The following is a 22,338-nucleotide window of genomic DNA, read 5'->3' as shown; positions in this document are numbered from 1 at the left end:
CCTAATCTAAAAGAGGTTATGTTTATAATAGGAAGAAAAACTTTATTAAGTATACTAATTGTAAAATGAGGATTTTATGTTCTGCAGTGACAGTTCCTGATTTTGAAAAAGTTAAACTAAGAGAAAGAGAGTAACTTTACCTTTGATAAATAAATTTTTATAAAAAATGTGCATTCTATTTATGGCTGTGGAATAACTGGTGTGAACATGATGTTCCTAGCACAGCATAGAGAATGAGTACAGTGAAACTGGGGGAGGATACAGATGAATACCATGTACCTTGCTAAATGGCTCCTGCACAAGTTGTGCTTTCTTGATAGACTGCTTGCTCTTCATTAGCGCACTATTGGTTCACCCCCCCCACACCCCCTTTCTCTCTCTCTCTAGTCTACTGGAGCCTTGGAGAGGTGGACATGTTTGAACGGAGTCTAACCCAAGTTCTTGTGTGAGGTAAGAATCTACTGTTTTGTTTGCAGTCTCACAATACCTGGAGGGGAAAGGGTCCTTTTGGGGAGAGGTTTTAGAATGGAAAAGGAAAAGAGGAAGAAGAAGCTGTTGCTGGTCTTCTCCACATAGGATGTGGCCAGGAGGGGCTGTATACAAGTTCATCCTAGGCTTGGGGGTGAAGGAGGCATGGCAGAATGAAGGGTTGTCTCCCCACATTCCCATGGAGGTTGACAGCTGTATGGGTTCTGTTTTTTCTTCCTTCTTCCAAAGGCAAGGAACATGGAAGCAGTGGATAGGACTGTTTGTTTTCTTAGCCAATCTGAGGGGGTGCAGTGGTACCTCAGAGTTGTCTCAATTTGCATTTCTTTGATCCATAGAGATTTAGAGCAGTTTTTCATATGATTAGAAATGGTTTTAATATCCTCATCAGAAAATGGTCTGCTCATATCATTTGACCATTCATCACTTGGAGAATGGCTTGTATTCTTATCAATTTGAATCAATTCTCTATATATTTGAGAATTGAGACCGTTATCAGAACCCTTGGATATACAATTTTCCCTCAGTTTTTCTGTTGTCATTCTAATTTTGTGTGCATTGGTTTTGTTTGTATAAATGTTTTTTAATTCAATATAGTCAAAATTATCCATTTTGTCTTTTATAATGTTCTCTTGTTCTTCTTTGATCATAAATTTTTTCTCCACCACCTGCAGAAGTAGACTATCCCTTATTTTCTTAATTTGCTTATAGTATCACCCTTCAACTGTAAATCATGAACCCATTTTAAGCTTAACTTGCTATAGTGTATTAGGTGTTTGTCAGGGACAAATTTCTGGCATACTATTTTACAATTTTCTTTTTTTTGTTTTTGTTTTTGTTTTGTTTGTTTTTTCTTTTTCTTTTTTTAAAAATTTTTATTTTATTTTAAAATTATAACATTTTTTGACAGTACATATGCATGGGTAATTTTTTACAACATTATCCCTTGCACTTACTTCTATTCAGATTTTTTCCCTTTCTCCCCCAACCCCTCCCCCAGATGGCAAGCAGTCTTATATATGTTAAATATATTACAGTATATTCTAGATACAATATGTGTGTGTAGAACCGAATTTTTTGTTGCACAGGAAGAATTGGATTCAGAAGGTAAAAATAACAGTTTACACTCATTTCCCAGTGTTCCTTTTCTGGATGTAGCTGATTCTGTCCCATCATTAATCAATTGGAATTGGATTAACTCTTCTCTATGTTGAAGAAATCCACTTCCATCAGCATACATCCTCGTACAGTATCATTGTTGAAGTGTATAATGATCTTCTGGTTCTGCTCGTTTCACTCAGCATCAGTTGATGTAAGTCTCTCCAAGCCTCTCTGTATTTCTCCTGTTGGTCATTTCTTATAGAACAATAATATTCCATAACATTCATATACCATAGTTTACCCAACCATTCTCCAATGGATGGACATCCATTCATCTTCCAGCTTCTAGCCACTATGAAAAGGGCTGCCACAAACATTTTGGCACATACAGGTCCCTTTCCCTTCTTTAGTAGTTCCTTGGGGTATAAGCCCAGTAGTAGTATGGCTGGGTCAAAGGGTATGCACATTTTGATAACTTTTTGGGCATAATTCCAGATTGCTCTCCAGAATGGTTGGATTCTTTCACAACTCCACCAACAATGCATCAGTGTCCCAGTTTTCCCACAGCCCCTCCAACATTCATCATTATTTGTTCTTGTCATCTTAGCCAATCTGACAGGTGTGTAATGATACCTCAGAGTTGTCTTAATTTGCATTTCTCTGATCAATAGTGATTTGGAACACTCTTTCATATGAGTGGAAATAGTTTTAATTTCATCATCTGAAAATTATCTGTTCATATCCTTTGACCATTTATCAATTGGAGAATGGCTTGATTTCTTATAAATTAAAGTCAATTCTCTGTATATTTTGGAGATGAGGCCTTTATCAGAACCTTTAACTGTAAAAATGTTTTCCCAATTTGTTACTTCCCTTCTAATCTTGTTTGCGTTAGTTTTGTTTGTGCAGAAACTTTTTAATTTGGTGTAATCAAAATGTTCTATTTTGTGATCAATAATGGTCTCTAGTTCTCCCTTGGACAAAAACTCCTTCCTCCTCCACAAGTCTGAGAGGTAAACCATCCCATGTTCCTCCAATTTATTTATGATTTCGTTCTTTATGCCTAAATCTTGGACCCATTTTGATCTAATCTTAGTATGTGGTGTTAAATGTGGGTCCATGCCTAGTTTCTGCCATACTAATTTCTAGTTTTCCCAGCAGTTTTTGTCAAATAATGAATTCTTATCCCAAAATTTGGGATCTTTGGGTTTGTCAAAGATTAGATTGCTATTTTTATTCACTATCTTGCCCTGTGAACCTAACCTATGCCACTGATCAACTAGTCTATTTCTTAGCCAATACCAAATGGTTTTGGTGACTGTTGCTTTATAATATAGCTTTAAATCAGGTACACTTAGACCACCTTCCTCTGACTTTTTTTTCATTAGTTCCCTTGCAATTCTCGACCTTTTATTCTTCCATATGAATTTTGTTGTTACTTTTTCTAGGTCATTAAAATAGTTTCTGGGGAGTCTGATTGGTATAGCACTAAATAAATAGATTAGTTTGGGGAGTATTGTCATCTTTATTATATTCGCTCGGTCTATCCAAGAACACTGAATGTCTTTCCAATTATTTAAATCTGACTTTATTTTTGTGGCAAGTGTTTTGTAATTTTGCTCATATAATTCCTGACTCTCTTTTGGTAGATATATTCCCAAATATTTTATACTATCGACTGTTATTTTGAATGGAATTTCTCTTTGTATCTCTTGCTGTTGGATTGTGTTGGTAATGTATAAAAATCCTGAGGATTTATGTGGATTTATTTTGTAATCTGCAACTTTGCTAAAATTCTGAATTATTTCTAATATTTTACAATTTTCCAAGCAATTTGTGTTAAATAGTGAACTCTTATCCCAGAAGCTGAGGTCTTTGAGTTCATTAAACATTAGATTATTATAGTCATTGGCTAATGTGTCTTGTGAACCTAACCCAATCCACTGATGAACTTCTCTATTTCTTAGCCAGCACCAAATGGATTTGATGACTTTTGTTTTATAATATAGTTTTGGGTCTGGCACAGCTAGGCCACCTTCCTTTGAAATTTTTTCCTCCGTTCCCTAGAAATTCTTGTTCTGAGCTTTCTTATTTTTTCTAGCTCTGTAAAGTAATTTCTTCATAGTTTGGTTGGTATGGCACTCAGTAAGTTGATTAATTTTGGGAGAATTGCCATTTTTCTTATACTTGCTTGTCCTACCCATGAGCACTTGGTAATTTTCCCATTGTTTTGATCTAACTTTATTGTGTGGAAAGTGTTTTGTAATTGTGTTCCTATACTTCTGGATTTTGTTTGGCAGGTAAAATCTCACATATTTTATATCATCTACAATTATTTTATTTTATTTTATATATTATATATTGTTTTATTTTAAATAGGATTTCTCTTTGTATTTCTTGCTGCTGGACTTTGTTGGTGACATATAGAAATGCTGAAGATTTACATGGATTCATTTTGCATCCTGCAACTTGGCTAAAGTTAATAGTTTGTAATAGTTTTTTATTTGATTCTCTGAGTATACCTTCCTGACATTATTTTGTTTCATGTCATAATTTTCTTTCCTCATTACTTGCTCTAATTCCTTTAATTTCTTTGTCGTCTCTTATTGCTAAAACTAACATTTCAAATACAATATTGAATAGTACTAGTGATAGTGGGTGACCCAGAGTCTTGATTTCATGTGGTTTTCAAGGGAAACTGGGAAAGCTTCAGTAAATTTCTGGCTTCCCTCTGCCATGCTACACTTCTCTGGGTGACTGAGAGCTGTTTGTTCATCCTACCTTCCTCTGAGGCCAAAGAGGAACAAAGCAATGAGTCAAATGCTTTTTCTGTGTCCACTGTCTTCTCATTCCTGCCCCTGCCCCTGATGCCTTGGAGATAGGGAAAAGAGGTCTAACAGGTCTACTTATGTCCAGTATGTATATTCTTCCTTTTTTGTTGCCTCAGTTACACTGGAGGAGCTGATCCTCTTCTCTTCTTTCTCTTGATTTTAGTAAGTCTCCATAGGATCTAATTTATCCCATCATAACTCCCTTATCTTCTTTTCCCAATACAATCTTTTTTCAATCTATAAATGCTTTTTTTTTCTTTCATATTATCACATCAAATGCAATTTCTTTTTTCTATTTTTTCTTAAAGTTTTTTTATTATTATTCAAAATATATGTATGGATAATTTTTCAACATTAGCCCTTGCAAAACCTTGTGTTCCAGTTTCCCACTTCCCTCCTCTAGATGGCAAGTAGCCCAATATATATTAAACATGGTAGAAATATATGTTAAATCTAATATATGCATACACATTTATACAATTATGTTGCTGAACAAGAAAAATCAAATCAAACCAGAACAAAAAGTTGAAGAAAATAAAATGCAAGCAAACAACAACAAACAGAGTGAGAATTCTATGCTGTGAACCACTCTCAGTTCCCACCGTCCTCTCTCTGGGTATAGATGACTCTTTTGATCAAAAGACCATTGGAAGTGGGCTGAATCATGTCATTGAAGAGAGCCACGTCCATCAGAACTGATCATCATATCATATTGTTGCTGCCAGCCCCTGTGTCTCTTTCTGACCTCAGAAAAGAGATTTAAAGAGCTAAAAATATCATTTTCTCCTCTGGGGATGGAAACAGTTTCTCCTTTAAATACCATGTTTTTGTTTTCTTTCTAGGCTTGTTTGAAGATCAGTTTTTCTGTTTAGTTCTGGTCTTTTCAAGAAGAATGAATCAACGTCCCTTTGTTCATTCAAGCTCTTTCTCCATCCCTGAAGGATGATGGGTCTCTGGGTAGTGGATTCTTGGTTGTAAGTAAACCCAGGTTTTTTGCCTTGGAGAATATGGGCCTTCCACCCTTTACTGCAGATGCTGCCATAAGCACTCTGACTGTGGCTCCTCTATACTTGAGTTGATGTTTTCCTTTCTTGGCAGCTTGTAGTACTTTTTCTTTGAGATCATCATGATGGTTTCTTAGGACTGTCTTTCTGGGATCTCTTTCTGTATGTGACAGAGGAACATTTTTTTTTTAAATGAAGAATATTTACTTTTAAATGATTTTTTTAATTAACAAAACTTTATTATTTTGACAATATACTTATTTCACCTTAGGAAATAGTTCCTAACCTCAAAAATACCCAAACACTGCAGATTATAGAATATACTGCGTTACACATTACTTAAAATGGTCTGTCCAAAGAAACAAACAGAACAAATTTAAATAGGTTTCTGCAAGTAAAGAAAAAAATAATTGAGTTTAAGTATGAAAAAGTCTAGTTGTGAAAAAGACATTTTCAGATTTACAAAATAAAGAGCCAAAGATGGCGTTATACTTATTTAGAATATATCTTAACACTAGCATGTGATTTGATAGAAACTTAAAGGCGCGAATTTAGGGTTAGAGTCGGGAGGCATTTAGGGGTTAGGGTTAGGGTGTCATTTCACCTTTGTAATGTGGAGAGCAAGAACCATGTCTTGTAATTTTAATTTTTAAATAGACATAATCTCTTTTTTGATACTTTGAGGATTGCTGATTTCATTAATGCTGGAACTCCCCCTGTTATATGTCTTTTAATCTGCAGCCTGCCTTTTCAGGTTGTATGTTACTAGAAGGGGCAGAACTTGTTTGTCCCGGTACCTGACACAATACTAACAGTTATATGGGGACTGGATCCATCAATATTTATTGAAGTGAATTATAATCTCATTGCATCATAAACCTTAAAAAAGAGATGGTACCCTGAATGCCATGTACATTATCGTCAGCTTCATTGTCCAGATATGGAAACTGAGGCCTCCTTAGTTTTAGTGAATTAAGTGAGTGAAGATCATTGGATATAGAGTGGGAAAAGATGCCACGATCACTATTTAGAGCTGGAAGTGACTCTGGAGGTCTAGATGGACACTTTTAATGATTATTTTGCCCTCTGCTGCCATTATATCAGCCTGGTGATACTTGAGGATCTCTTGAAGAATGCTATCCAAGCTCTATGTTTGTTTGTTTGTTTTGTCCCTGACTCTCAGGGAGACCAATAATTTGAAAATGCTCTCTCATGCATCTATATTCCAGTTTGGCCGTTTTTCTTATATTTTTTATTTTATTTTATTTTCCTTTATTTTCATTTTATTTTACTGATTCTTGACATCATACAGAGAAATTGTTTCCTTTATCCTGTTCTAGTTTTTAACGTATGATTTTTTAAAGTTAGCCTTCCTATATTTTGTTTTCTTCAGTATTTTTTTTTTTTTTTTTGCATTTTGCAAATTGTGTTTTTTAAAGAATTGATTTCCTCAGTGTTTTCATTTTTTAAAAAATAGTTTTGGAGATTGTATTTTTTGTAAAACTATTGTCTTTAATCAGTTCTTTTCCCAACCTGTTGACTCCTTGCTTAGCTCGCACAGTTCTGGGCTCTTTTCCTAATATTTATTCTATATCTTTTATTTGCCTTTTGAAATTCTGTATGAATGCTTCCAAGAATCCCCTTTGGGCTTGAGCTCACTTCATATCAGCATTTGAGATTTCTTATGTCAGTGTTTTGTTTTCTTCTAAGTTGTTTTGCTATTTTCTGTGACCACAGTAGTTTTGTATTCTTCCTCCTTCCCTCCCTTCCTTCCTCCCTCCCTCCCTCCTTCCCTCCCTCCTTCCCTCCTTCCCTCCTTTCCTTCCTTTCCTTCCTTCCTTCCTTCCTTCCTTCCTTCCTTCCTTCCTTCCTTCCTTCCTTCCTTCCTTCCTTCCTTCCTTCCTTCCTTCCTTCCTTCCTTCCTTCCTTCCTTCCTTCCTTCCTTCCTTCCTTCCTTCCTTCCTTCCTTCCTTCCTTCCTTCCTTCCTTCCTTCCTTCCTTCCTTCCTTCCTTTTTCTTCCTTTTTCTTCCTTTTTCTTCCTTCCTTTCTTTTTCTTCTTTTCCAGTTTTATGACTCTTCAGTTCAAACTCTGCTACTGGGCTACAGGAAGTACTACCCAAAATTCATGTGCTACTTTGACCACAGAAACCCCTTGTGTTTGATGTTTTCTCATGGTAGGAGTCCTATGTGGTCTCTCCAGGCTGTAGTCTGGCTTTCTTGGCTGGCAATTTGCCTTCTGCCCTGGGACTGGAGGCTGTGTCACTGGTCTGCTGTCCTACTGACCCAGAACCAAGGATGCCTCTTGTTGATCTGCTGTCATTAAGACCCTCTCACTGACTATGCTGGACACTCTGGGATCTTGGATGAGCACCCCCTTTCAGCACAGGGACATAGATCTTTCTTGAAGTGCATCTATTCTCTCTTGCATGAGACTGTTTTCAGAGGCTTGATGTTTCTATCTCTCTCTCTCTCTCTCTCTCTCTCTCTCTCTCTCTCTCTCTTTTTAATAATAATTGTTTTCATTTTTACCACATATGCAAAGATAGTTTTCAGCATTCATCCATGTAAATCCTTGTGTTTTAAACTGCATATGTTTAACATGTATTGAATTACTTGCTGTCTAGGGGAATTATTAAATCTTTTATTTTTATTTTTTTATAGTATGTTTATTTATTTTTAATATACTTTTCTTTATGAATCATGTTGGGAGAGAAAAATCAGAACAAAAGGGAAAAATCATGGGAGAAATAAAAAAAAAAACCAAAAACAGGAAATAGAAGTGAACATAGTATGTGTTGATTTTCATTCAGTCTCCTTAAGTCTTTTTCTGGATGCAGATGTCATTTTCTGTTCAAAGTCTTTCGGGATTGCCTTGGATCACTGAACCTCTGTCCATCTGTCTGTCTCTTTCTCTCTCTCTTTTCTCTGATTCTCCTTCCTTCCTCTCCTTTTCATTCTAGCTCTCTCTCTCTGGCGCTCTCTCTGACTGTCTCTTTGTGTCTGTCTCTTTCTCTCTGACTCTGTTGCTTTCTTTCTCTCCTATTTCTCTCAGTTTCTCTGACCCTCTCTGCTTCTTTTTCTCTTATTCACTGTCTCTTCCTGTCTAGCTTTCTCTTTCTCCCTCTGGCACTTTCTTCACTTCCTTTTTCTCCTTCTCTCTCACTTTGCCTCGCTCTGGCATTCATTCTCTTTCTCTGTCTCTTTCTATATTTTTCTCAGATAGTATCTTTTCTCTCACGGTCTCTTTGTATGTCTGTCTCTCTCTGTCATTCTATTTCTATTCTATGTAACTCTGTCTATTCATCATTTTATCTCTCTGTATCTGTTTCTGTGTCTTTCATATTCTTTTTCTCTTTATTTCTCTCTCTCTTTACTACTTTCTCTCCCTCCTCTTTAACTGTCTTTCTTTCTGCCTCTTTCTCTATTTTTTTCAGACAATATCTTTTAGTTTCTCTCCCTGAGTGACTCTATATTTCTGTTTTTCTCTCTCTATTTTCTGGCTCTCTCTGTCTCTTTTTCACTTATTCTCATGCTTTCCCCCCCTCCTTCCCTCCCTTCCTCCTTCCCTCCTCTCTCACTCTTTTTCTCACTTTTCTTTCTCTGTCTCAATTTCTTTCTCTCTTTCTCTGTCTCGTTTCAGGCTTTTCTTCTCTGTACATCTGACTGTCTATTTGTCTGCAAGAATGAGACCAAAACAATGAGGGAGGGAAGGAAGGAGAGAAAGAGGGGGAGGGAGGGAGAGAGGGGGGATAGAAGAAAAGGTTGAGTATGAGTGAGAAAAAGAATGAGAAACAGAAGGTCAGGGATAGAAAAACAAAGAGAGTGAGAGAAAAAAACAAAGTGTGTGTGTGTGTGTGTGTGTGTGTGTGTGTGTGTGTGTGTGAGAGAGAGAGAGACAGAGACAGAGACAGAGACAGAGAGAGAGACAGAGAGAAAGACTGAAAAAAAGAGGAAGAAAAATAGAGAGAGAAAGAGATGAAGAGTCAACACATAAAAAATAAAAGAGACAGACAAAGCCAGTGAGATAGAACCACACAGAGAGAAAGATTAAGAGACACAGAAAAATAGACAAATATATAGAGATAGATAGATAGGAGACAGATAGAGAGACAGATAGAGGGCGAGGGAGCTGGAGGTTGAGAAAGAGAGAGACAAAGTCAGAGACATAGCAAGCTAGAGTGAGCACAAGAGAGAGAATCCGGAAAAGAGAATGTCAAAGAGACAGTGAGAGAGCCAAAAAGTGTCCGAGTGAAAGAAACAGAGATAGAGGAACAGAGAGAAACATAGAAAACGGAGTGAGAGAGTGGTGGGGCTGCTGGTGGAGGAAAGAGTGAGTGTGAGTGAGAAAGAGAGAGCAACTAAGAGAGCTTAGATAAAGAGACAGACAGACAGTGAGACAAAGGAAAAGATATTGTCCAAGAGAAGCAGAGAAAGAGGCAGTACACAAAGAGAGAGACACAGAAAGAAAGGAGAGAGGGAGAGAGAGAGAGAGAAATTGTAATTCATTTTTCCAGGTGTGAATTAAATAAATGTATATATTCACAATTTAATTTAGCTGTTGTTATATATTATGGCCATTGGATGGAGATAGTCACTCAATTTTTGATATTTAGTGCAATTCACAGACTTGGATATTAAACAAAAGCAGGGAGAAATTCTTTCTCTCTCTCTCTCTCTCTCTCTCTCTCTCTCTCTCTCTCTCTCTCTCTCTCTCTCTCTCTCTTTCTCTCTCTCTTAAATTCAAGCTTTGGTAGAAGAGAATGTATGAGACACAACTCTTTGTTGCTGGCAGAGTCTCTCTAAGAGAAAGAGATAAAAAGAGACAGAGACAGCCAGAGAGACAGATAAAAATAGAGACAAAAAAAGAAATATATGAGAGAGAGAGAGAAGGGAGGAGAGATGGGGGGAAGAGAGGGGAGAAAGGGGAAGAGAGAGGCAGGAATGAAACAAAGTCAGGGAACCATAGAGAAATTTAGAAAAAGAGAGAGAAGCAGACATCATAGATAGAGACAGAGGGAGGGACAGAAAAATAGAAAAATAGAGAGCCAGAGTTAAAGAAAGTGAAAAACAGAGGAAGAATCAGAGAAAAAGGGAGTAAGAGAGCCAAAGAGAGTCATATTATTTGTGGATGTTTTTTCTATTATTTTCTTCTTTAGTGTATAATTGACTTAATTAATATATAATGTTACTTTTGTTAATATTCTTATTAGTTTATTAAATACTCAAATAAATTCTTAACTAATTTGAATAAATTTCATTCATTTATTAATTCCTTAAATTTTTACCAATCAGTTAATTATTTTATTAATAATTAAATAGATGTATCAATTTATTATTAATTTTAGCATTAATTCATCAATTTTATCAATTAATTTACTTGGTAGTCAATGGCTGAGTCAGGAGAATTCAAATGCATGTGTTCTGATGCCTCATCCAGGCCCATTGGAGTGGAAATCACATTGAGGATTTGGTTTTCAGTTTATTTATTTTTAATAATTTAATTAATAATTGATTATCACCTGTATTAATATCTTCCTCTATTTTATTAATTAATCAATTTATTCCATCCATTTGCTATTAATTAATTTCTATTACTTTAAACAGTTTATTAATTTATTAGATTTTTATTGATTTAGTAATTAATGTATTGCTCTATCAGTTTAATTAATGATAAATGTAATAAATTGATTGTCAGTTTCACTGACAATTAAATCGATGTGATTGATGTTTAATTATTAATTTTTTCAGTTTAGTTTTTTTTTTTTTAATGCTTGAACTCCCCCTCCTATATGTCTTTTAATCTCCAGCCTGCCTTTTCATGTTATATGATTCCAGAAGGGGCAGAGCTTCTTTGCCACCACACCTGACACAATAGTAACAGGGATATGGGGATTGGATCCATGGACATTTGTTGAAGTGAATTATAATCTCTTTGCCTCAGGGACCTTAAAAGAGAGACTGCACTCTGAATGTCATGTGCTTCATTTTACAGATATATAAACTGAGGCCTTCTTAGTTTTAGTGGATTAAGTTAGAGAAGATCATTGGATGTAGAGTGGGAAAAGATGCCGGGATCACTATTTAGAGCTGGAAGTGACTCTGGAGGTCTAGATGGACACTTTGAAAGATGGTTTTGCCCTTTGCTGTTCCTGTATCATCCCGGTTGGTAGAAGCTTTTCCTTCCAGGACTGAGAAGGCTCAGGAGGTATCAAAATGCTTACTGAAAGAGATCAAACCTCGTTTTGGCCTACCTAGCTCCTTCCAGAGGGACAGTGGGCCGGCCTTTACTTCTCAGGTAAACTGGGCTGTAGCCAAAGCACTCCAAATCACCTACCTCCTCCACTCTGCTTGGTGTCCTCAGGCTTCTGGGAAGGTGGAGAAAATGAAGCAGACTCCCAAGGGAGTCCTCACTACAGTGTGCTTAGAGACCAGAGAGGAACGGATAAAGAATCTCCCATTAGGACTTCTTAGAGTCCGAAGTGCCCCTTGGAAGAACATTAAGCTGAGCCCTTTGAACTCCCGCATGGACAGCCTTTTCTAACCACTGACATTCTTGTAGATCCAGAATAGCACCTGGCCACTCAGTTTGCCACTCAGCTCTGAGCAGTTCAGAAGGCCCTTTCTGAATATGCAAACGAGCATCTTCCTAAAGCTGCTCATGCTCAGGCCGCCTCTCCTGCAAATCCTGGGGACCTGGAAGCCTCAGGGGTCTGACCCTGTATGTGTAGGTGGAAAGGCCCATAAGAGGTCCTTGTGATCACTCCAGCATCAGTCAAACTGGAAGGGGCCCCCAGCTGGACTCATGTTTCTAGGATTAAAAATGCTGCGCATTATCTCTCTTTCAGATACCTCAGGATATTCCTGTAAGCCCGAGCTGAAGTTTCTCTTCCACAAGAACCCTGACAAAACTCTGGAGAAAGAAGAGTGAAATCGTCTGTTTCTCTCTCTCTCACTAGAATCTCCTTGCTTCCTTTCTCACCATGAGCACTCTACTCCTAATACTCTGTCTGCAGCTTTCCTGGTCTTCCTCTGTGAGCCCTCGCCAGTGGGGAGACGACTTCCTGGGCAGACTAGGGAACTCTGTGGGCAATGGGGGGGGCCAGGATTGTTGGCTGTGCCATCAACACCCCCAAGGTGGCCCACAGAGGCGGCCTTATGCATTTTTGGCAAAGGTCCCATTCCCACATGTCACTGTCTCCTCCCTGGACGCCACTCCCTTTGTCCTAGCGACCCCCCAGGGGAACTACTCTGACCCGACTGTCCCCTGTTTTCTTGCTGGGAAAGATCTCATCTTTACACATCACCACCACACAGAGGCAGTAGTTGTCACCGTGGCCCATAATGGCCATGTTTACATACCTGATGTGGGGACACTGACTTGTACCACCAATACTGTGGGGGCCAGGGAGTGTGACCTCTCTGGAGCCTGCCGCAATTTCACCTCAGCAACTTGTACTAGCTGCATCGGTGGGTCTCAGGCGAGATGCACCTATGACTATGGACCTTCCCACAGAGTAACTGTAGGCTATCCATTCCAGGATTATCCTGGCAAACTCAGCCATGATGCTTCTACAGCACCTTCCTTGAGGCTTCTTCATAAGCTCCTGAAAACCAACATTGTGACTGATAGAATGTCATGTAACTCCAGTCATCCTTGGGGACAGGCAACCAGGAGGCTGCTCCAGAACCTGACCTCAGGCAGCATCTGTGCGCCAAAGGGATATACTTTTCTCTGTAAAGTAAAATCTCCCTTCTACTTCAATGTTTCCAAGGTTCCAGTGAAGAGGAATGCCTCTGACTGGGACCCTCCCCCACCAGTAATTCTCTCCACCCATTGCTTAACACCTTTCAAGCACTATGGATCTTGCACTCTGGGCCACTTAAGTGCTCCTTTCACTGTATATACTGCTAGAACCTCAGGCACAGCCCCCACCCCTTCAAGGAGACTGAAGCCAGGATTTTGGCAAAAAGTTCTTTGGTTCTTAAAGAGAGGCACAGCAAAGATAGTTCCCTGGTCAGAATACTTAGAACAGAAAGACTTTCCAACCTTACTGGGCCAATGAACCACCTGCCAAAGCATCATAGGGAAAGCTGGTTGGATGCAAGACATTTGGGGGAGACTCCTTACACCCCCCCAGTCTTCCTCTGCGTGGTATTCCTGGCTGTGATGTCTACTAACTACTCTACTAACTCCACTCCCAGCTATTATTGTTTTTACTCATATCAGGCTCCTGCATTTTCAAACTGTTCTTGAGATTGTTTTCCTCTAGGCTCCAAGCTACAAATTTTCAACTGCTCCTTCAACCTGGAGATCATGGGACGACTGATTGGGACACACAACACCCCTTGGACGCTAATGTTGCTGTCTTCAGATCTCATACTTCCCCTCTTGCCCTGAACCCCCAGTGAACTTAGAGATATCTCTACAACCCTTGTCAGCTCGAAGCCATTACAGAAGAATGAGACCTTCGCCCTTTACCCCAGATGAATTTGGGGGGACTGCTTGAGCGGGGAAATGATGGGAGCGAACCCTAAAACTAGATTTGGTGTCTCAGACACTGAAAAGTCTGGGGAAAAGCATACTTTCCCAGACAAGTCCTTCCCAACTTAAGCAGCATCATTCAATTGGAGATCTTTGTCTGATAATCAGCTCAGTGTCCCACAGCTCCAGATTTACACATAAAACAGGGGTCTGTTTACACAGTCTGCTAAATTCCACATGAGAGAGCTCCTTAGTGAACAATAAAACTTTGTTTTTGCCACAGATTTCAGGGTTCTAGAATTCTTTCACATTTGGACCTGCCTCTGTGAGCAGAGGGGATCTCTCCCTGTTATTTCCACACCTCAACATAGACACTTTTCAACATTCATTGTCAGTTCCAAATTTTTCACTCCTCCCCCTCCAAGCAGCCAACCAATACAGGCTATACATGTACAATCATGGGAAATATATTTCTAGCCACTACAAAAAGGGCTGCCACAAACATTTTTGCACATACAGGTCTCTTTCACTTCTTTAATATCTCTTTGGGATATAAGCTCAGGAGTAACACTGCTGGGTCAAAGGGTATGCACAGTTGGATAACTTTTTGAGCATAGTTCCAAATTGCTCTCCAGAATGGTTGTATCCCTTCACAATTCCATCAACAATGTATCAGTATCTCAGTTTTCCCACAATCCCTCCAGCATTCATTGTCTTTTCCTGTCAGCCAATCTGAGAGGTGTGTAGTGGTCTCTCAGAGTGGTCTCAATTTGCATTTGTCTGATCAATAATAATTTGGAGCACCTTTTCATGTCACTAGAAATCGTTTCATTTTCTTTATCTGAAAATTGTCTGTTCGTATCCTTTGACCATTTATCATATGGAGAATGGCTTGATCTCTTATAAATTTGAGTCAATTATCTATATATTTTGGAAATGAGGTCTTTATTAGAATCTTTGACTGAAAAAATGTTTTCCCAGTGTATTGCTTCCCTTCTAATCTTCCCTGCATTAGTTTTGTTTATAAAAAACAATTTGATTTAATATAATCAAAATTTCCTATTTTGTGTTCAATAATGATCTTTATTTCTTCTTTGGTCACAAATTCCTTCCTCCTCCACAAGTCTGAGAGGTAAACTATCCTATGTCCTTCTAATTTATTTATAATCTAATTCTTCATGCCTAGATCATGAACTTATCTTGATCTTATCTTTGTGTAAGGTATTATGTATGAGTGAATGCCTATTTTCTGCCATACTAATTTCCTACTTTCCCAGCAGTTTTTGTGAAACAGTGAATTCTTATCCCACAAGCTGGAGCCTTTGGGTTCATCAAACACTAGCTTGTTATTGTTATTTGTAATGTTCTGGTAGCTCTCTGGAGGTCCTCCAAACGGACTTTCTTTTCAGCAGAATAATCACCACAAGACTAGTCGGGAATAACATCCAAAGTCTTTAATATCTCCTTCATGATTTGTCTCCTTATTTTAAATGGAATTTCTCTTTGTATCTCTTGCTCTTGGATTTTGTTAGTGATATATAAAAGTGCTCATGATCTATGTGAATTTTTTTGTATCCTGCAACTTTGCTAAAGTTGTGGATTATTTCTAATAACCTTCTATTAGAATCTCTGAGATTCTCTAAGTATACCATTCTATCATCTGCAAAGAGTGATAATTTGGTTTCCTCATTACCTATTCTAATTCTTTTAATCTCTTTCTCAACTCTAATTGCCAAAGTTAGCATTTCTAATGCAATACTATTCAGATATTATTCAGATACCAGGACTCTGGATTCCTAGTATAGCCTCCCTCATCCTGCCAGAACCAAATGGTTCTGAAAACTTCCTGCTCTTTTCTTCTTTGTTTCAAAGTCATATAAAAGACTTGGGAGTCTCACATTTGCCACTGGATACTTTGAGATGGGAGTCCTGTCCAGTCAATTATACTCTCCAATTAACAAAATATTAAAAACTCTCTAATCTCTATCTTGCCTCAATTTCCCCAGCATTACAATACAAAGCTGGGAAAAAATCCTTATGATCAGTGTTCTGATAAATGTAGCATTTCTGAAATATGTAAATAACAGTGTCAAATTTATAAGAATACAAGTCATTCCCCAGTTGAGGAATGGCCAAGGGATATTGTTATGAGCCAGAGTTTGAAGCAAGATACTAAGTGGAATTGAGGAGACAACGGTTAAATCTAGTTTAGCATCGATTTAATCCTATAACAAATAATGGTTTCCTAGTGATATAATGATTGGTGTATACTCAGTGTGGAGCATATATAAGCAGGGACTGAGAGCCACAGAGGGGAAGCTCTCGGAGCCAGAGAAGAGAAGTGCACTAGAAGCTCTTGCAGGCTGAGACAGATTCATTCCATAGTCTTCCTTTGTGGTGGTTGGAGTCTGGAGCACAAACCCTTGCACTATTCATTCACTTCATCTCACACCACCTTGGTGGAAGGCTCTCCTCCTTCACTTCTCCACTGAAATCAAAACTCCTGAAGGCCAACAGAAAACTAGTCAAGCCCCAAGTGAAGGAGAGAGGCCTTTGAAGGAAACAATAAAGGATTTGGACTTTTAACACTTGGCTGCACTTGTGGTGATTACTGAACGGAAACAAAGGCTGCTCCTAGGGACCCCCCCAAAAAAGCTGAATCAAAGAGAACATTACATTTTGGTGCCTGATCATGGGACCAAGAACCTACATCTGTGAAATTAGGGTGAGTACAAGAAGGAAACTTTACAAAGGACTAAAGTAGTATTCCAGTTAAAATGGGACAAATGTTTAGAAAGGAGCTTTCTCCAACACAAGGAAAATTTGTAGAAAGCTTGGTTAAATTTATGAAAAGCCAAGGTTTGAGTGTAACTTGGGAGCAGATCATTGAACTTTTAGAAACATTACAATACAGATCTCCTTGGTTCTCTAAGGAAAAAGAATTAGATCTAGAGGAGTGGAAATTAGTAGGAGAGCAACCATCTGAATACTACAATGATAATGGACCTGACACAATTTCCAAAGAAGTACTTTATACATATAATTTTATATAATTGTCTTTAGGAAATCATATAAGTTATAGAATAAGGAAAAAGAAGAAAGAGCAGGAGGAGGAGGATCCAGATAAACTAGGAGAAAAGGAAGAAGAATCAGAGGAGAATGGAGTAAAGTATAATTCTTAGTGTAATGTTTCACAGCAGAATCCATTAGGGCATTCCCCATCTCATGACCCTCCCCCCTCAATTACCCTTCATGGGTGGAGGGAGAAGGAGGAGGGGGAGAGGCAGTAATACAATCAGCACTACCTATGAAGCAGCCTATGACAAGATTACAAAAGGCACTGGTTAAGGATAACAAAGAAGGGCAGCTTATATCTGATTCAATAAATGTGATTGAAGAGCTTGACTTTTCAGGTCAAGAAAGGAGAAGATACAGTCCTTTTGATCAGGGAAAAATTAAGGATTTGAAAAAGGGTTGCACTCTTTATGGGGCTACATTGTCCTTTGTTAAGATGTTTCTAGAGAATATGGCTTGTGAAATTTTAACCCCTAGTGATTGGAAATCTATAGTTAGGACATGTTTAGAACTAGGACAAAACTTGTGGCTTTTTGAATATAGTGAATTATGCAGGATTGAAGCCCAATGCAATAGGCAAAATGGAGTTAACCTTAGTTTGACCAACTAAGAGGTGAAGGTCAGTATGCAGACAATTCAACACAGACTAATTACCCCATAGCAGCAAATGAACAAATTGCTACTGTTGCAATAAAAGCATGGGGCACCCTCCCAGGGAAAGATCCAAGGGAAGCCTTCACAAAAATAGAGAAAGGTCCCAATGAACCCTTTGCTGAATTTGTTGGACGTCTGCAAATAGCTGTCTCAAGAACCATTGGAGAAAATGCAGTTATAAGAATAATGATAAGACAGTTGGGTAAGGAAATGCTGATGAGGTTTGCAGAAGAATTATATGGGGACTACACAAGCATGCTCCTTTTGAGGAGATCATAAGACTGTGCCACAGTGGGCACAAATATTTATTATGCCCAGACTATAGTTATCCTTGGGAACAAGCAACCATGGCTGAGCAAGTTGTGGTATATGTGGGTTACGGAATATGATTGTTCTCTTAGAAATCATGAACAAGCTGATTTTAGAAAGATTTGGAGAGATTTACATAAACTGATGCTGAGTGAAAGAATAATATATTGAACCCAGTAATGGAATGTGTGATGATCAATTATAAAAGATTTGGTTCTTCTCAGGGATTCAATGATTCAGAGTAATCCTGATAAACTTTGGACAGAAAGTGCCATCTGCACTGAGAAAAAGAAGTATGATATTAAATGTAAGTCAACACATGCTATATTCATTTCTATTTTCTGTTTTTTTTCCCTCTTTCCCATGGTTTTTCCTTTTTGCTCTGATTTTTCTCTCCCAAAATAAAGCAATTCATAAAGCAATGTATATTTAAAATAAATTAAAAAAAGAAAAAAAATCTGCATAATGGACATTCTTTACCTACTTAATTTTTCTTTGTGTGGATAGACGGGCTAGGGAGTTGTGTAGAGCTCAGGTTGTTAAACTGTGGGTCATGACCCCACATAAGTTCCTGCAACTGAATGTTGGAGTCATGGCATTATAATTACTATCATCAAATGTTTGATTTGTATACCTAATTTATCTCTTTTATAGGTTCATGTCAAAGAGAAAAGGGGTTACGTGTGGACAAAAAAAGAAGAAGCCCTGAAGTAGAGCACTAAGGAATGAACAACTTGCCTCAGATGACCAAACCAGGACCCATCAAAGGTGGGTCTTCTTTGATCACTTTATAAGCCTTGACTCCATGCAGCCCCTCATGCATAGGAATCACAGAATAATTTGGAGATTGGTGGGGGAGCACATTATATGCTAGACTATGTTGGGCTTTGGGAAAAAACACACCTTGGAATTCTAAAAGGTTTAGAGCATCTATTCTAGACTTGGAGGACAGTCTGTACAAAGGTGGAGACAGAGAAGATGTAAAGTTGCGAATGCAACAGAAGATAGAGTAGATGCAAAAAGGTAACATGGAATAAACCTGGAAAGGGATACAGGAATAAAATTGGGAAGTTCTTTGGATGCCACACAGAAGATGATTTCTCCCCACTAGAGACTGTTAACAATGACTGGCACTCTTTGATCCCATAGAGTTTTTCAGAGTCAGGAAAGAAGAAAATAGGTTTGATTGCTTTGGAGAAAAGTCAAAACTCTTTTCTTGAACTCAAAAAGCAAAATATGGTGAAATCTGTGCTTTCAGAATATCATTTTGCAAGCTTAGAGAGGTGCAAGTCTGGCTTCAGGAACATTTGTGTATGTTTCTATGACTCACAGTAGTAGTCATGTTCATGGACATTCTTGAAACATTAAGAACTTGCTCGTACTTCACGATTTCCCAATTTGGCCCATGATCTTGGGTACAGCTGTCACCAACAGAGTGTTGCCCAAATGCAATGGTCACAAAATGTTTTGTTTGTGGATGTCCCTTTCCTGCCTGGAATTAGGAAGTCTCAGAAGTCTTGAAAGAGAATGAAGTGTCCAGGAGTTTCCCAAACTAAGTTTAACAGTTAATTTAACAGGTAGTGCCTAGCCTTTAAATTTTTTTTTTTTAATTTTCAATCCCTAGTATCCCTGGAATAAGAAAATAGTCAAGAATGGCTTAATTAAGGTGGCAGCCAAGTGGTGCAGAGGATAGAGAACAGAATTTGGAGCTAGGAAGACTCATCTTCCCAAGATCAAATCCAGCCTGAGACACTCATCAACTGTGTGATCCTAAGACACTTTGCCTTAGGTTCCTCATTTGTAAAATGAGCTGCAGAAAGAACTGGGAAACTATTCCAATGTCTTTCCCAAGAAAACCCCAAATGGAATGACAAAGTGTGGGACACTACCCAAGTTTAACTAGTGTTTGGTGGAGGGATGGGAAGACTTCATCTCCATTGCTGATTCCTGACACTATTTTCTCTGAGATTGAAGTGTGTCAGGCAAAGAAAACAAATATCATTGTGATAGGAGGAGGGAAAGAAGACAGGGTATGATGGAGAGATGAGAAACTTTTATCTCACAGTTTCTCCCTCTGATCTTTGTTAAGTTCTTACTAAGTGCTAAGTCGGTACTTAACAATTCTCTAGTTCACACCTTTGGTTCAGGCCTTTAAGGGGAGTTTACCCCTTTTTAACTTCTGAGGAGGAGTTTACATATGAAAAGGAGTTTACACAACCTTTAAAAGGAACAAGTTCATTGGTTGAAGTGTTTTCTCACAAGCTCCATTGAGTTCTCACATGCCCATTCTCTGGGAGGATAAATGAAGACAACATTGAGCAAGGAGTGAGTCTACTATAGGACAGAGTTGGGACGGCTCTCTGGAGGAAGAAGAGTCTAGACTGGGATTAAGTTGAGACAGCAGATCTCCTCCCAGAGAGGGATCGGCAGTTTCTGGAGACAACAGAACATTAATTACATTTTGGCACCCAACATGGGGCAAGGACTTTTGCTTATCCTGACAAGGACTTATTCTGAGCCCTTCAGAGGAGCTAGCAGCGACCTTTGCAGTGGTCCTTGTAACCACATCTTTCCCCAGTGGTTAGGGCAGTGCTTGTTGCAGAGTGAATGCTTAATCAATAAAAGCTTTTAAGAAATTCATTCATATATCTGAGCTCCTTCGAATTTGGGAAGAATACTTCCTACAATGATTCCTATAAATGTCAAGCTAAGACTTATAAATTTGTAGACTTAGTACTCAGAGTTATGTCAGAAATTGTTCTGATTTTTCTGAAAGGAAGCTGAGATCCAGCAGATGGAGTGACGTGTACTCTTTTTGAGGACAGACTATTTAATTGATGTCTTTTTATCCTTGGTGCCTGATACACACTAAATGCCTAATACATGTGTTCAAGGTTACACAGGTTGTATGAGCTACATACAGTAAATGAACCAGGATTTTCTACCTCTAAATCCATGACTCTTGTCACTGCCCAGTTTCCTATTTCTGTTTGAAGCTTGGAGGATGGGTGCGATTCAGTTATAATTGTCTCTCCAAGACACATTTTCTTATAGTGAACAATCAGCCTTGCCCATTATGCATGCTGCCATTTGGTTGTACATGAAATTACCATGGAGGGCCATGAGGCAAGCTTTTAGAGAGTATGGCCATTTTTGAGCTATTTCTGCCAATTTTCTTTTCTTTTTTTATTGTTAATATTATGTTTTAAATTAATTTTATAATTATAATTTTGACATTACATATGCATAGGTACTTTTTTTTGGTTGTTATTATGCTTTTATTTATCAAACCTATTTCAGGTTAGATACATTGTCCTACCACTACATTTCTTAGGCAGTTCCAAATGGTTATGATAAATGCTGCTTTTTTTTTTTTTGCATTTACTTCTTTTTTATTAATTTTATAATTATAACATTTTTTTTGACAGTACACATGCATAGGTAATTTTTTTTTTACAACATTATCTATTGTACTTTCTTTTGTTCCGAATTTTTCTCCTCCTTCCCTCCACCCCCTCCCCTAGATGGCAGGCATTCACAGGTACTTTTTTTTACAGCATTATACCTTGTACTAACTTCTTTTCTGAATTTTCCCCTCCTTCCCTCTCCCCTCTCCCCTCTCCCCTAGATGACAGGCAATCCCATACATGTTACATGTGTTACAGTATATCCTAGATTCAATATATATGTGTAAAACTGAGTTTCTTGTTGCACGGTAAGAATTGGATTCAGAAGATAAAATAACCTGGGTAGAAAGACAAAAGTGCAAACAGTTTACACTCAATTCCCAGTGTTCCTTCCCTGAGTATAGCTGATTCTGTCCATCATTGTTCAATTGGAACTGAATTAGATCTTCTCTATGTTGAAGATATGCACTTCATAATGAAAAAAAAAATCAAATGAAGGTGGCCTAGCTGTACCTGATCTAGAACTATATTATAAAGCATCAGTACCAAAACCATATGCTATTGGCTAAGAAATAGACTAGTTGATCAGTGGAATAGGTTAGCTTCACAGGGCAAGATAGTAAATAAAAATAGCAATCTAGTATATGACAAACCCAAAGATCCCAACTTTTGGGATAAAAATTAATTATTTGACAAAAACTGCTGGGAAAACTGGAAATTAGTATGGCAGAAACTAGGCATGGACCCACATTTAACACCATATACTAAGATAAGATCAAAATGGGTCCATGATGTAGCCATAAAGAATGAGATCATAAATAAATTAGGGGAACATAGGATAGTTTACCTCTCAGACTTGTGGAGGAGGAAGTAATTTGTGACCAAAGGAGTACTAGAGATCATTATTGATCACAAAGTGGAAAATTTTGATTACATCAAATTAACAAGCTTTTCTACAAACAAAACTAATGCAAACAAGATTAGAAGA

The 22,338-nt window shown here is 38.0% G+C and overlaps 1 protein-coding gene across 23 annotated transcripts in view; it reads left to right on the top strand.

Annotated features, from left to right (window-relative positions):
- LOC141548335 (uncharacterized) overlaps positions 1-22,338 on the top strand; it is a 360,889-nt gene that overhangs the window by 325,457 nt on the left and 13,094 nt on the right. For 15 of the 23 annotated variants that reach the window (XM_074277137.1, XM_074277136.1, XM_074277135.1 and 12 more), the window contains 3 exons: positions 388-450; positions 5,261-5,392; positions 12,269-14,187. In XM_074277137.1, coding sequence (XP_074133238.1) covers positions 12,404-13,486 — 1,083 coding nt within the window. In that variant the 5' untranslated portion in view covers positions 388-450; positions 5,261-5,392; positions 12,269-12,403 and the 3' untranslated portion in view covers positions 13,487-14,187. Of the gene's footprint in view, positions 1-387; positions 451-5,260; positions 5,393-12,268; positions 14,188-18,167; positions 18,251-18,597; positions 18,712-22,338 lie in introns of those variants that run through there. The other 8 variants (XR_012483901.1, XR_012483899.1, XR_012483900.1 and 5 more) reach the window with 5 other exon arrangements.

Source organism: Sminthopsis crassicaudata, chromosome X, assembly GCF_048593235.1.
Source record: "Sminthopsis crassicaudata isolate SCR6 chromosome X, ASM4859323v1, whole genome shotgun sequence".
NCBI classification, from domain to species: domain Eukaryota; kingdom Metazoa; phylum Chordata; class Mammalia; order Dasyuromorphia; family Dasyuridae; genus Sminthopsis; species Sminthopsis crassicaudata.
The sequence above is the reverse complement of the archived record's forward strand: the minus strand, read 5'-3'. Positions and strand labels throughout refer to the sequence as shown.